This window comes from Phascolarctos cinereus, unplaced genomic scaffold (assembly GCF_003287225.1).
Source record: "Phascolarctos cinereus isolate Bilbo 61053 unplaced genomic scaffold, phaCin_HiC Scaffold_2;HRSCAF=192, whole genome shotgun sequence".
In the NCBI taxonomy this organism is placed as follows: domain Eukaryota; kingdom Metazoa; phylum Chordata; class Mammalia; order Diprotodontia; family Phascolarctidae; genus Phascolarctos; species Phascolarctos cinereus.
This window is the reverse complement of record NW_027555625.1, coordinates 361,765,862-361,780,000: the sequence shown is the minus strand read 5'-3', so window position 1 is coordinate 361,780,000 and position 14,139 is coordinate 361,765,862. Positions and strand designations below refer to the sequence as shown.

Sequence of the window (14,139 nt, the reverse complement as noted above, 5' to 3'; positions counted from 1 at the left end):
TTATTAGAATGCAAATGGTGGCACCGTGGATACCTAAAGTCAAGAAGACTCATCTTCCTGAGTTCGAATCTGGCCTCAGACACTTACTAACTATGATACTGGGCAAATCACTTAAGCCTCTTTGCCTTATTTTCATCATCTGTAAAATGAGTCTGGGAAGGAAATGGCAAACCACTCCAGTGTCTTCGCCAAGGAAACCCCAAATGGGTTGGACACAACCAAATAACGAGAACAGAGCTCTCTTGACATCTTCCTCCAATGCTTCTTTTGGGATGGAATTAAGCCTGGCCTCTCCAAGGCTTTGTTAATGAAGTCCACGTTCTGTCAATTCCTGCAGATCTGCAAAGGTTTTGAATGTGGGCCTAGCTGTGGGCCATGTGGCTGTCGTCTGAGGGCCAGCCTATCCACATATAGATTTGCCACCATATTTTGTTTTGTTTTGTTTTTTTGTTTTTTGGGGGTTGTTGGACCATACCAAGTCATCAGGATTATGTGTTAAGGGACACAGAGATTATGATCTGTAACATTTCTTTTTCCTGGTGTCTTGTATTTTTAAGATTTTTAGGGAGAGGTTTGGTGTCAGAAGTGGATCATGAACTTTGGCAAAGGCAGCGGAGAATTTTCGAGCCAGCTTTTCACCGAAGGTGAGCGGGCAGTAGAAGGTGGTACAGTAAATCATATACAAATGGATGTTGAGACCACAGAAGCACAAGACTGGGGCAGCTGGAATTACCATGACTATATCTCAAGTGTTTCTAGTTTGTCTTAAAATGATCTTTTTATTGTTTTTGGCAATAGTGGAGATAGAACAATTTCCTGATGGAGAGAAGAGCTGACACGCTAACTTCGAAGGAGGCAGAGAGGATGAGTGGGGTTGGGAGCAAGGCATCAGGTCACGTAAAGAAAAAAAACCAAATTTTCCTTTTAATTAATAACGCTTATTTGGGAACCACCATGGCATGGTAGAAAGAGTGCAAGACCTAATTCTGATGACCATGTCTGACACTTACCAGTCATGTGATTCTGGGAACATGATTTCCCTGCTTTAGGTTTGTTTCCTTCCCTGACGAGTTGGGGTTGGATTGTGTTTTTCGAAGGTCCCTGTTGGCTCTGAGATTCTACGATTCTGAGTGTCTATTATGTAATGGATGGCATGGGGAATTTAAAGGGGTAGAAGGCATGGTCACTGAAATTACAGTTTCTTTGAGGGACTGGAACAAAGATAACTAGTGATAGATTGACTACCTATTTGTGTCTTCCACCCCCTAAAGATGGCTGTTGCCCATGTCTCTCCTGGACTGCATTCTATCTTCACATCCTCTCTTTGGTGTTTGTTGAATTTAATAGAGTTGGTGATTTCATCTGGTGCCACAGGTTCAGTTATCATTTCAATGCAGATGACCTCGAAATCTATATATCCAGACCAAATCTCTCTGTCCTGGAACTCTAGGCCCTCCTTGGCCAGCTATCGCTTAAATACTCCATCCACATCCCAAACTCAGTATTTCCAAAATGGAATTTATCTCTTCCCTTTGCCCCCAAATGTGCCCTCCCTCCAAAGTTTGCAGTTTCTGTTGGGGCACCACTATCCTTCCAGTCACCTTGTGCTGCCCTTCTCTCTTCCTTCTCTCCCTGACCCCAATATTTAATTCTGTCTCCACAATATCCCTCATAGCCACTCACACTGTCACTATTCTAATTCAAGCCCTCATTACCTTGAGTTTGGACCATTACGTGAGACTCCTAATTGTTCTCCAAGCCTTCAGCATCTCCTCTCCACTCCATTCTCTACACAGCTGCCAAAAATAATCATCGCAAAGCAAAAGTTTAATTATGTCACTCTCCCACTCAAAGCTTTTTCAGGGGCTCCTAATTGTCTTTAGGACCCAATACAAACTCCTCAGACTCATCTAAATCTTTCTATGATGAAGCTCCAACCTGCCTTTCCAGTTTTATTTAATACTATGGCCTTTCTAAATGAAGAGCCCCTTATTACAGCCATTTGCAGGAGGGTCTATTTCTGTGAGTTCCAGGAACTTTCAAATGAGGAAACTTGCCCAGTTTTTCCTACTCATTTCATTTCTTACCATTAGCAAAAAAGGCCTTTTTAAATGAATTGTTGGGTGGTAAGTCAGTGTCTATATTGTTGTTGTTCAGTTGTTCGGGTTGTGTCTGACTCTTCACGACCCTCTTTGGGATTTTCTTGGCAGAGATACTGGAGTGGTTTGCCATTTCCTTCTCCAGCTCATTTTACAGAGGAGGAAACTGAGGCAAATAAGGTTAAGTGACTTGCCTAGGTTGACACAGTTAGTGAGTGTCTGAGGTCGGAAGTAAATTCAGGGCTTTGTGTCTCCAGGCCTGGTGGGATAGGGCTGTGGCTCTTTTTTGCTCCTGCCCTTTGACCTGGTGCTCTGCGGCCTTGTACCACCAACACCTCCCCCCCAAAAAAGGACTGGTAACAGCACCATCCCAATTAGGACACTGGCTTGGAAAAGAGCAGCGTCAGTTCTATCCCCAGGAGGCTGTAAAGAGTATCTTTTAACAAATCTCATTTGTAAACAGAAGTCTTACTCTTAGACTTTTTAGTTCCCTTTTCTCCTTCCTTAAAGTAGATGCTGGTACAACTAAATGGTAAAGTGAATAGAGCACCGGACCTGGAGACAGAAAGCCATGAATTCCCCCAAACTAGCTTCCTAGCTTTCCCCCTTTGGTAGAAAAGTCCCATCTATGTATGAGGGATGCTTCTTCACTTTTGACTTACTCCAGGGTTGTGGTTGGCAGGGAAGCAAGGTGTTATCTGTTACCTCCATTTTCAGATCCATTCTTCAGCACTATAAGCTGTTGTGAAGCAGGGAGAAAGGGAGGGAGGGTCAGAGTGTGATTCAGCCCAAGGCTGATCTCACACTCATTCCCGTAAATATAAGCATCTGCTCTTCATATTGCTGGTTGAATTCTGAGAAACTACCCCTCCCCCCCCATGGTGACCTTGAGCTGATGCGCAGGTCACAGATTTTGTTGATGGCCCAGATTTCTGAGTTAACTCTTAAGACTTCTGACCCTGAAGTGTGCTATGTGTATAGTCATTAGGTAACCACTCACTCCAGGCCTTTTGTTTAGTGTCTTAAAACAATGAGATGGGCCAGTGGGCAGTTGCCCAGGGCATGCTGGCAATTCAGTGTTGCAGCCAAACTGGACTGACCAGCTGAACTAGCTGTTGCAGGACTTTCCATTCCACCTTCCACCTTTGGATCTTTGCTCAGATTACCACTTTTGCAAAGTCTTACCTGTTCCCTGCCCCATCCCCACTACTGCTAATTGTTAGTGTTCTTTTTCTCCAGAAATTACCCTGTTACTCACTTATACGAACAGACTGTTCTTGCTTTACTTGAATCTGCATTATGCAAATTCAACTTTATATAAAGAATTCTGAAATAAATCCACATTCTAAAACAAATTTACATTAACTTTACTGTATGGTACTGTGCTCTTTCTGCTCCTGTCCTTTGACTTGGTGCTCTATGGCCTTCTACCATCAACACCTCCCCCCAAAAAAAGGACTAGTAACAAAACAAAACAAAAAAACAACCTGCAAGTGAAAGCAGAACAGACCCAAGGACAGACCACTCCATCCCCATCTACCCCTGGATCCCATGTTTGCCTTGGAACCCTCCTCCCCAGTTTTGCCCTGCTCCACTCATCTTCCCCATTCCAGTCCCCTTTTTTTCTCTCAATTTCGGCCAGGCCCCCAAGTGACTGGCTGCTCGCCCATGGGTTCCTCTCCTGTTCTCACTTCTCTGTCTGGAAGTCTATGTTTTATTTGAATTAGAAACTGCTTTTTGAATTATGAACTGCTATTTGTCCTTTCTCCTCTCCCTCCCCTTCTCCCCTTTGTCCCCTTTTCTCCTCCTCCTCTTTCTTGCTCTTCTTCCTGTTCTCCTCCTCTTCCTCCTCATTCTCTTCCTCTTCCTTCCTCTCCTATTCCTTTCTTTCCCCCTTCCTCCTTCTCCTTCTCTTCTTCACACTAGCTCTCTATCTACCATTCATTCCATAATGTCTCCTATTTGTCTAGCTAGTAAATGTTATTAGGCATATTGTTATAATAAAGTATAATTATGCTTATTTTCTTAGTTACTTGATGAGCTTGATGGGAACAATCAATGAAAAAGTGGAGCAAATGATGGAAATACTGGAAGCCAAGGCTGATGGGAAGACTGAAGTATGCATGGAAGATATGATAAGCTCGACCATTTATGCCATATCTGTTAAGGTAACCAAGGGACTTTTTTACCATCATGTCAATGAGCACAGAATGAAAAAGGAATTTACCTATTTTTTTCTTTCGGCCTTTATATTTTGGCCAAGGCAACCTGATTTCTCCTTTCTATTATAGTCAGAATACTGTAAATTTCTTTATGAAGTGCATTTTTTGGTCACTCTATTTTAACAGCAAAATAACGTGGAAGAAAAAATTCAGGGCTTTATGTTCTGGACTCAAGCCTTCCAGAGGTAAATATCTATTAATTAAATTATTTTAATTCTAAGCAACTCTACTTAAAGAGAAAATCCAAGGGAACACAAATTCATTCTGCCTTTGATAATTTCTCTCTCTTTAACCTGAAGCATTTTCAAGCTACACTTTGTTGTATCCTCACACAAAGACTAAATTCCACAATATAAGAAAACATAATTACAGAGCTCAGGTGAGAGTTCAGTATACAGTTTTGATTCATCAAACAGAATATGTCCACATATGATGGAGAATCATTTTCCTAAACCATTTAACCCATCTTTGACCCCTCTCTCTAAGAGAGGAGTTCTTAATCCAAGGTCCATTAACTTGTTTTCTACATATATTGCTAGTTGTATTTCAGTATAATTGATTTCCTTTGTAATTCTACATATTTTATTTTCTATATTTAAAAACATCACTCTGAGAAGTGGTCGATAGGCTTCTCTAGACTGTTAAAGGAGTCCTTGGTAGAAAAAAAGGGATAACCCTTGTTCTAAGGATTTTCTTTTCTACCTGATTAAACTGAAGAGATAGTTCCATTAGCTGAATTAGTGAATGACTTCTTCTTTCTCTTAATATAATTATTACCCTAATCAGTTCAGTAAGGAGTCCTTTCTGGGCTGACTAGGCGTCTCTGTTCACAGACTGGTTAGGCCTTTGATATGAGTGATAGAAAAAAAAAAAGATTTCAGTGTATTGTTTTGTAATTGATAGTTAAAGAAAGACTAATAAGTGTTTCTCATTCAGATTAGAATAAGAACCTCAGACTAAAGTTTGTCCTAATGTTATTTTGTAATATGTAGCAAAAAGAGGAACTTGGTTGTTCATTTTTTTCAGTCATGTCCAACTCTCCGTGACCCCATTCTGGGGTTTTCTTAGCAAAGATACTGGAGTAGTTTGCCATTTCCTTCTCCAGCTCGTTTGATGGATGAGGAACCGAGGCAGGGTTAAGTGACTTGCCCAGGGTCACACAGCTAGTAAGTGTCTGAGGCTGGATTTGAACTCATGAAAATGAGTCTTCCAGTGCTCTATCCAGTGGGCCATCTAGATGGGGCTTGATATATCTCCACATTCCCTCTTTTTTATGCCCAGCATAAGTCACTTTGAAATGATCTGTTGATTAATTATAGGATCTCATTATATACCTGCTAATTGGAAGCAAAATATAGTGTTCTAGCTGGCTCATCATAATTCTGATGTTTTATTTTAATACAGAAAAAGTAGTGAAACAGTAAGAACTATTCTACTATGTGCTGAGTATTATAATAGGGTTGAGGTCATATGGCATCATAAGTCTGATGGCATCAGAAAGTTATGCAGTAGAGGGCAGAGACAAAAATCCAATGTTAAACACATGTGAGGAAATAGTCCAGTCTCCTGAACAGTAGTCAGGGGGCTATTAAGATTAGTAAAACTTTCTGGAATCAAAGTGGTCCAATTTAAAGACAATTGGAACTTTAGAAGTAATAGTATTCTGCTGGGCCACAGGCAAATAGATAGTCTGGTGCTCTAAGCTATAGCTTTGTCACAAAATAGGTATTCTAAATCTATATACTAATTCTTCTAATGCAGCTCTAGCTCACATCTGGAGAAGGCATTTCTTATTCTTTGTTCAGCCCAACCAATCTTGTAATTTACTATAACTGCATCTTCCTCTCAAATATTGTGAGCATGAGAACTGTGTGGTTGTGATGGTCAGAACATCCACTGGTGCCCTATTCCATACCACAAATCTGACATTATTCTATGATTACTTATGAATAGATTTAGCTTTCTTAGGGCTTAACCCCTGACATGGCATGAAGGACTGCACAATCCCATATGCATCCTCCCCAGGGTCCACATGTCAGGACCCAGACTTCCATGATGGAGCCATAAGTGTTGAAAGGTACAAAAAGGGTAGTTGTACTCCCAACTTAATAACTTCCAGGCATAACTTCATGGCCATAGGTCAGAAGGAATTCCTGATTCTTTGTAGACTTTCAGGCCAACATTCATTCCATGAAGTCCTAGACCTTAGATCATGCTCTATTCCATTCTAGACTGAGATAGATTTCAAGGGGTCTGTGAAGTTGGATAAGAACAAAAAATTACATCTTTATTTTTACTAGTTTCATTATGAAATTTGGCATTTTCTTCAGTAATGATTTTTTTAAAAAAAGATACCTTATTCCGAGAAGGGGAAGGAAGAAAGGAAGGGAGAGAGAGATTGAAAGAAGATATTTGCCTGCAATGATATTGTGATTGAGCTTACAGCATATAGGAAATAATTCACCACAGGGCGGTCAATACCACAACTTGTTTCATGTCCTTGATGGGAGTGAACAGGGTAAGAACAAGCAGTTGAAGGTTCATGGATTTCAAGAGATTACAGATCATTGAAGAAAAGTGAAGATTTCCTTTCAGTAAGTAGAAAAATTCCCTTCTGTTGCCTTGTCAACTTCATGGACGCCTTGAAATCTATCCATGGACCTTTGAGAGTTTGTGCCAACTATCTGTTGACATAACTCAGAGCACTGACTAGCACCTGAATGTCCTGACTGCCTCAGAGAGGAAAATAGGATTTAGTTGGAAACCTCCAGGATAGAGCCAACACTTCAATCTCAATCTAGAACAGAGGTTTCCGAACTTATTTAGCCTACCATCCTCTTTTTAAAAAATTGCTCTGCACCCCCCCCCCCGGGAAATCTACTTTCATTAACCCTTTAATGGTTTTTTTAAAAAAATTTGCATAATTTTTAAAAATATGAAATTTTTTTTAAAAGACATATCTTAAATTTAATAATTTATTATAAATTTGTGGGTTTTTTCCTGCATTGAAATTTTGATGATGCAATATTGTGTCGTGTAACCTTATAGTATCATATTGTAAACAGGTTATTACATGCACATATTCTTGCCAATGCATGTTGGATTTCCCAATAATGCACCACACGCTCACTTGCCAACAATTGTTTGAGACCTGTCAGCGGACTTAACCGCTGATTGGTTATAACTTGAATTTTGTGTGTTTATTTGGAAAATAATGTAATTATTGCAACTTTAACTCTGTTACACAACAGATGAAATATATATGAATGGTTTTTTGAAATTTTCTTATTTTGTCTTCTTTCTTTATGCTTCCACTGCCCCCTTATTTTTATTCAATGCTTCCTCGTTGTGCCTGGGGCTACTACCACCCCACCGGATCATTCCAGCACCCCCGAGGGGTTGATATCTCCCACTTTGGGGGCTGATGGCTCTAGAATGTATTTAAAGGCCTAGAAAGAGACCCCTAGTTCGTACAGTCAGAAAAGATGCTGTCTTTATGACAAGAGCCCAACTGAATCAGCTTCAGGTGAGTTTGGAAAATCTCCACATCATTTCTTCACTAGGCAACCATATGAAAGCACTCCTCCTTTCATTAGTGAATGAGAGTCCAATAAGCTAACACATGGGATAAAGCATGCTCTAAGATCTAAGATTTCTTGAAATGCATGTTGGCCTGGGAGTCTACAAAGAATCAAGAATTCCTTGTGGCCTATGGCCATGGAGTTAGGTCTAGAGGTTCTTAAGTTGGGAGTGCAACTGCCCTCTTTGCACCTTCTAACATTATGGCCCCATTATGGAAGTCTGGGTCCTGGCATATGGACTCTGGGGAGGATGCATATGGGATTGAGACATGTCTGTAAGATGGAATGGCATCTCTCTGTTCCCTAGAGGCAGGAAGGGTCCTTTATGGGATTCTGTCTTACATAGGTCTCTTGCAGGATTCTATCTTATCCAGGACAATATTAAACTTTATTTTCTTCCCCTTAATGAAGATCCCAGTCTAAGATGTAAACGTTTCCTGTAGAACTTCTAAAAAGTCCTGAATCTGTAGGATCACCAACATTAATCCATTAAGTGTTATATATTCTTACAATGAAAGAAGTGAAAACAAATGTTTTAGATCATCTGGCCCAACTCCGCTATTGTACAGGTACAGAAACTGAGAACCACAGAGGGTCAGTGGCTCAAACAAGTTTAAAAAATAGTTCTCTTGATTCTCAGTTCAAGGAACTTTCCCTTTCAAGTTGATCTCATAGGTTTCCATCCAAAAATGATTTGATTAAGAACATTTTGCCTCTTTTTCTCTGCAGATGCTTTTTGGAATGGAGTTTAAGTCTTTGGTTGATGAACAGAAGCCATTTCTTCTTGCAATACGAAACATTATGGAGGGCTTAACTATGACCAACAACCCCTTTTCAAAGGTACTAATCTACCATTCTTGAATGAGAATCATAACTGATTTTAGGGCAAAGAATATTGAGATGGGAGGTACCTTAAAGCCATAGAGTATAGACTAGATAGCTGGAAAGGACCTTAGATATCATTTAGTCCCCTTCTCTCATTTTAAAAAAGAAGAAATTGACCTCCAGAGAAGGGAAATAATTTACCCAGTAAGTAAATGGATGCACTAGTGCTAAGGTCCATTCTCCCAGTTCTCAGGCCATTTCTCCATTTAGCATATCACAATGTCTTCTAGGCAAGAGAAATTGACTGGAGTAGTTGGTCAACCAGTCTTTTATTGAGTGAATGCAATAAGCATTCCATTAACAAGTCTTCTTAAGCAGGGTCTCTGCCCTTGAAGATCTTATTATCTGGCTGGAGGGACCATCTTTATAGATAGGAATTGATTAAATAACAGTACAACACTCAAGCTCTAGGGCCATGTGGTGGCATGGAGTCAGTAAACAAGGGGTGGGGTAGAAGAGACTTTGTAGCAGATTAGGGGAGGCAAAACCCAGAGAAGAAATATTCTGGAGTCGATAAAATTTGGGATTTCTTCTACCTGATCTGTGATTTAAAATGAAAACCATTTTCTTGATGTGGTGTTATATTGTCTCCTCCACATTGCTGCCTGAAGCACTCCACTTGGATCCAAATTCTTTATTTGCTTAGCACCTCCTCCCCTTATACCTCCTGATCCTGGCATTCAGGGTCTTTTATAATGAGGCTTCATCTTATTTTTCCATCCTCCTTGAATATTGCTCCCATTTTCCTGACCACTGGCTCAGAATTCTACCAAAGGTGTTACTGCCAAAATATGAGTTGGACTAGTTGACCTCTGAGATTTCTTCCAGTTCAAAGATTTTGTCAGTATGCTGTGTTCCAAGCAAACTGGACTAGTTTCTGTACTCTGTTCTCATGCTGCCCGCACCTTCCCCTGTGCCTTTCCTTATCCCTTTTTCCATGCTGGAACCCCTGCTTCCCAACTCTAGTTATTGAAATCCCCTCATTCTTTCCAAACTTCAGTTACCATCTCCTTGCTCTCCCTTCTTATCACACTTATTTGTGTTTGTTCCCCACCTCCACCTTCCTCCTCCTTGCCGCACACATTAGAGTACAAGCTGCTTGAGAGCAAGATCTGTTTGATATTTATCTTTGTATCCCCAGGACCTAGGATAGGACTTTGTACACAGCAAATCCTTAACATGTATTTTCTGAATTAAGTTGAATTGTCCCCTGAAATAATGAGACAAAAGAAATACTCTGAGACAAAAGAAATACTCTGTTAAGTTTTCACTAGGGAAACGGAAGTTTATAAATAAGGTCCAAGAAAGCATAAGGCTTCTGCGTCACATGGGAAAAGAGTGGATCAAGTACAGGCGTGAAGCCATCCAGAGCAATCAGGAATTCCCACCAGACGTCATCATGCAGATGCTTAAAAGAGAAGGTAGGTGTATTTGCCTCCATTTTCCTTACAAGCTTCCCTAAGAAAGAGAAAGAAAACTTGACCTTCAACTTAATTTTATTTTATGGGCTTTGTAAAGAGGCAGAAATGATGCTGACAACCAGCATTCTTGTTATTACTTTAGTATTTCAATTCATTCATGCACCTGTCCATAAGGCTATGTCTTCCACTGGTATATATTACAACCTATCCAAAACTTTCTTACATAACTCTTGTCTGTATCCTGTCAAAAATCTCCCAGAGAAGATCTGCCCTTTGGGATAGAATTCTCCTCCTAAGTCTTTTACCATTTCACGGGGACCAAGGTAACACCTTGAACACCAAGCCATCATCTCTATAGACCAGCTCACCTCCTTTTCTGATCCCATGTTTCCTGGCAGTGTTTTTTTATGCCACCTCCTACAAGCAATTCATTTCTGATAATGTAGTACAGCTTACTTGCATTGACTGTATGTCTCTTCATGGCTCTTTAGGTCACTTTCAATTTTTGTTTCTTGCTTGGAGTGGCTTTTTAAAAAAAATTTTATTTCATGAAAGAATTGCACTAATTTCTGTTTAACCAATACGCCCCAAACACATGTAATAATACAATAAGCTGTGAGATTGTTTTAAAATTTGTGACAAGGAAGCAGAAGAGGATTTTTCTATTCATTGCAAGGAAATCTTCACTTTTCTTCAATGATCTACAAACAATTGAAATTCATGAACCTTTAGCTGCTTGTTCTTACCTGTCCATTCTCAATGAAGACATGAAACAAGTTTTTGTGCTGGTCTCCCTGTAGGTGAATCATTTCCCTGTATTCTGCAAACTCACTTACAATGCCATTGCAGGCAAATGCCTGCTTTTACCATCTCCCTCACTTCTTTCTTTCCTCTCCTTCAGAGAGGAAGAGGAGGAAGAGGAGGAAGAGGTTGAGAAAGGTTCGTCACTAGTTTGGTGATGAATCTTCCAGCCATAGCAGTTCTCAGACCACTTACTAAGGTATAGGAGATTGCAATCTTCATTGGTGAAGAGGTTATCCATATCAAAGAAATCACAGATCCTTAAAATTTTCAGGTAGATAAATGAATAAAAAAAAAGGGGTGAGCAAATTGCTATAGAATTTCCAAGAAGGGAGAGAATACTTCTAATTGGGAGGTGAGATTTAAGGAAGCTTCATGATTGAAGTGGCATTGAACCTTGCCTTTGAAGGATAAGTAGAATATCAATAAGCAGAGAGATGGGAAAGGGCGTTTTAGACAGAGGCAGTGTCATGAACCATGAATATGTAATTATTTGAATGTGTCAAACAACAATGATTTTTGCTAAAATTTAATTTTATTTTCTTAATTAACAATCATTTCTTTTCTCTCCCTCCCATTGAACATCCCCCCCCCAAAATTAGACTCTCATGAGGAATATGAATAGTCAAACAAAGCAAATTCTTATATTAACCATAAACTAAAACGCATGTCTAATTCTCCATCTTAAATCCATGTCATGAGGTGGGTGGCATGCATCAGTCCTTTGGAATCATGGCTGGTCATTGCATTGATCAGAGTTCTCAAGTCTTTTAAAGTTGTTTTTCTGTATAATGTTATTATTATATAAATTGTTCTCCTGGTTTAAGCAATGATGATATTAATGTCATATTGTCTTTCCCTTGTCTTTTGCAGCTGAAGAAGGGATAAATGATGAGTTTCTGATGGATAATTTTGTCACTTTTCTCATTGCTGGTTTGTAATCCCTTAATGGCTTGAGGCAATTTAAAAAAATAAAGAAAACCTTGTCATTTTAGTCTCTGACCCTCTAGGGGAATTTTTCTCTTTACCTCTATAAGAATTGGGTTACTAAAGGCCAACTTCAGGCAGGGCTAGTGTGAGCCCCTGTTTTCTAGTTTGCATATCATTTTCACATAAATGTGAATGCTAAAAAAGGCCTTAGAATGAAGAGCCCTAAAATGTAAAGAGCTAGAATGGACCTTTGAATCCTAGACCAATCAATCAACGTTGGATCAGGAAAGCATCTTGGGCCAAGAATTACAAATGGCAGAAACCAAATAGGATCTAATCTTCTAGCCCAGTGTAACATAACTGGATTTACACTTGGTCACATGACACTTGTAGCTGGGAAATTGAACACTAACAACATCTGGCCAAATGATGAGTTTACTGTGCCTCTAGATAATCCTCCTCATTTTCAAGATGAGGAAACTGTGGACCGGAGAAGGGGAAATGATTCATCCTAGGCTTCATAGCAAGTTATTGTCAGAGCAGAGATTCAAATGTAGGTGTCCTGACTCAGCCCAATACTTCCTACTATATATTAGGCTATAATAGCAATGAATGACTTTCCACGTTACTTTTCTAATAAAGTGAGCCCTCCTAAGTTAGGTTCCATCTATCAGGAATTTTTGGTGATTAAGACAGAGGCTGAACTAACGATGAGACTTACGCTGTCTAAGAATCAAATTAATAATATAAACAAGCTTTCAGGGTCATGACACTCTAATCATCATAGTAGTTATGCAATCTCATGATTATCTAGTGCTTTGTGATTTATGTAATATTTTATATACATGATCTCATTTAAATTGCATGATGAACTTAGGCGATTAAATAGTGGGCGCTTCATCATTCCTATTTTACTGATGTGGATACTGAGGCTCAGGTTAAATGACTTGCTCATGGCTGCACCACCAGTAACTAACAAGGTAGCAAACTGAACTCAGGTCCTCCAATTGTGAATCCAGTGCTGATCCACAACACCAAGCTGTCTCTACCATATTGTAGTTCATAGATTTCATAGATTCATGAGATTTAGGGCTGGAAAGGACCTTGGTGATTAGTTTAAATCCCTTGTTTCAAATATGAGGAAAAGTAAGGTGAAGTGATGAGCCCAGCATCACAGAGCCTGACTCAATAATTATTTGTTGAATGGATGAGCAGTGCACCACCTGTCAGGAGATCTAGGCTCTAGTCTTGGGGCTCAGCTATGATTACTTATGTGTTCTTATGTGACTCATTTCTTTTCTCTGGGCCTCAGTTTCCTCTGTGAAATCAATCAATCAATAAACATTGATAACTTAACTTCTAAAATTTTTTTTGAGGGGGCTAGGCAATGGGATTAAGTGACTTGTCCAGGGTCACACAGCTAGTGTTATGTGTCTGAGGTCGATTTGAACTCAGGTCCTCCTGAATTCCTGCGCCACCTAACTGCCCCTCAGTAAACATTTATTAAACACCTACTATGTGTCAGGCACTGTGCTGAGTGCAAAGGAATACAAATAGAGGCAAAAGACAGTCCCTACCCTCAAAGAGCTTACAATTTGATGGGGAAGACAACATGCAAACAAATACATTACAAAGCAAGCTATATGAAGATTAAAGAAGAAATAGTTGCTAGGGGAAGGGCACAGAAATTAAGAGGGTTGGGGAAGGCTTCCTGCAGAAGGTGCATTTTAGTTGGGACTTCGAGGAGCCAAGGGAGGTCGGTCGTCAGGCAAGTGAGGATTTTGGATGAGTTGACCTCTCAGCTCTCTCCCAAATTGAACATTCTGTGGCTCTATGATGCTAGGACAATTCCAGCTCTAGCATTACATGATTTGGTGATTCTAGGGGTCTTTCTTGTCCTGACAGTCTATGGTTTTGCGATCTAAATGCACTTCAAGCTGTAGTATTCCACATTCAGTGATAAGATTTGTTTAGCTCTAAAATTCATTTCATTCATTCAACAAGAATTTATTAGATGCCTGCTTTGTGGTGGGGGGATGAGGGAGCTACTTTGGTAGGTAATTTGGACCTAGTGCTTGCACTCACAGTGCTTACTGGTATGTGTCAGTGACTTTGATACCTCAACAAATGTGGGAGATATTGGGCAGCTGGGTGGTACAGCGGATGGAGTACTGCATTTCAAGTCAGGAAGTCCTGAATC

The 14,139-nt window shown here is 39.9% G+C and overlaps 1 protein-coding gene across 1 annotated transcript in view; it reads left to right on the top strand.

Annotated features, from left to right (window-relative positions):
* CYP46A1 (cytochrome P450 family 46 subfamily A member 1) overlaps positions 1 to 14,139 on the top strand; it is a 49,455-nt gene that overhangs the window by 19,475 nt on the left and 15,841 nt on the right. The window contains exons 5-9 of the mRNA XM_021007358.2: positions 558 to 644; positions 4,129 to 4,267; positions 8,632 to 8,742; positions 10,052 to 10,208; positions 11,883 to 11,942. Of these exons, the coding sequence (XP_020863017.1) occupies positions 558 to 644; positions 4,129 to 4,267; positions 8,632 to 8,742; positions 10,052 to 10,208; positions 11,883 to 11,942 (554 nt within the window). The remainder of the gene's footprint in view (positions 1 to 557; positions 645 to 4,128; positions 4,268 to 8,631; positions 8,743 to 10,051; positions 10,209 to 11,882; positions 11,943 to 14,139) is intronic.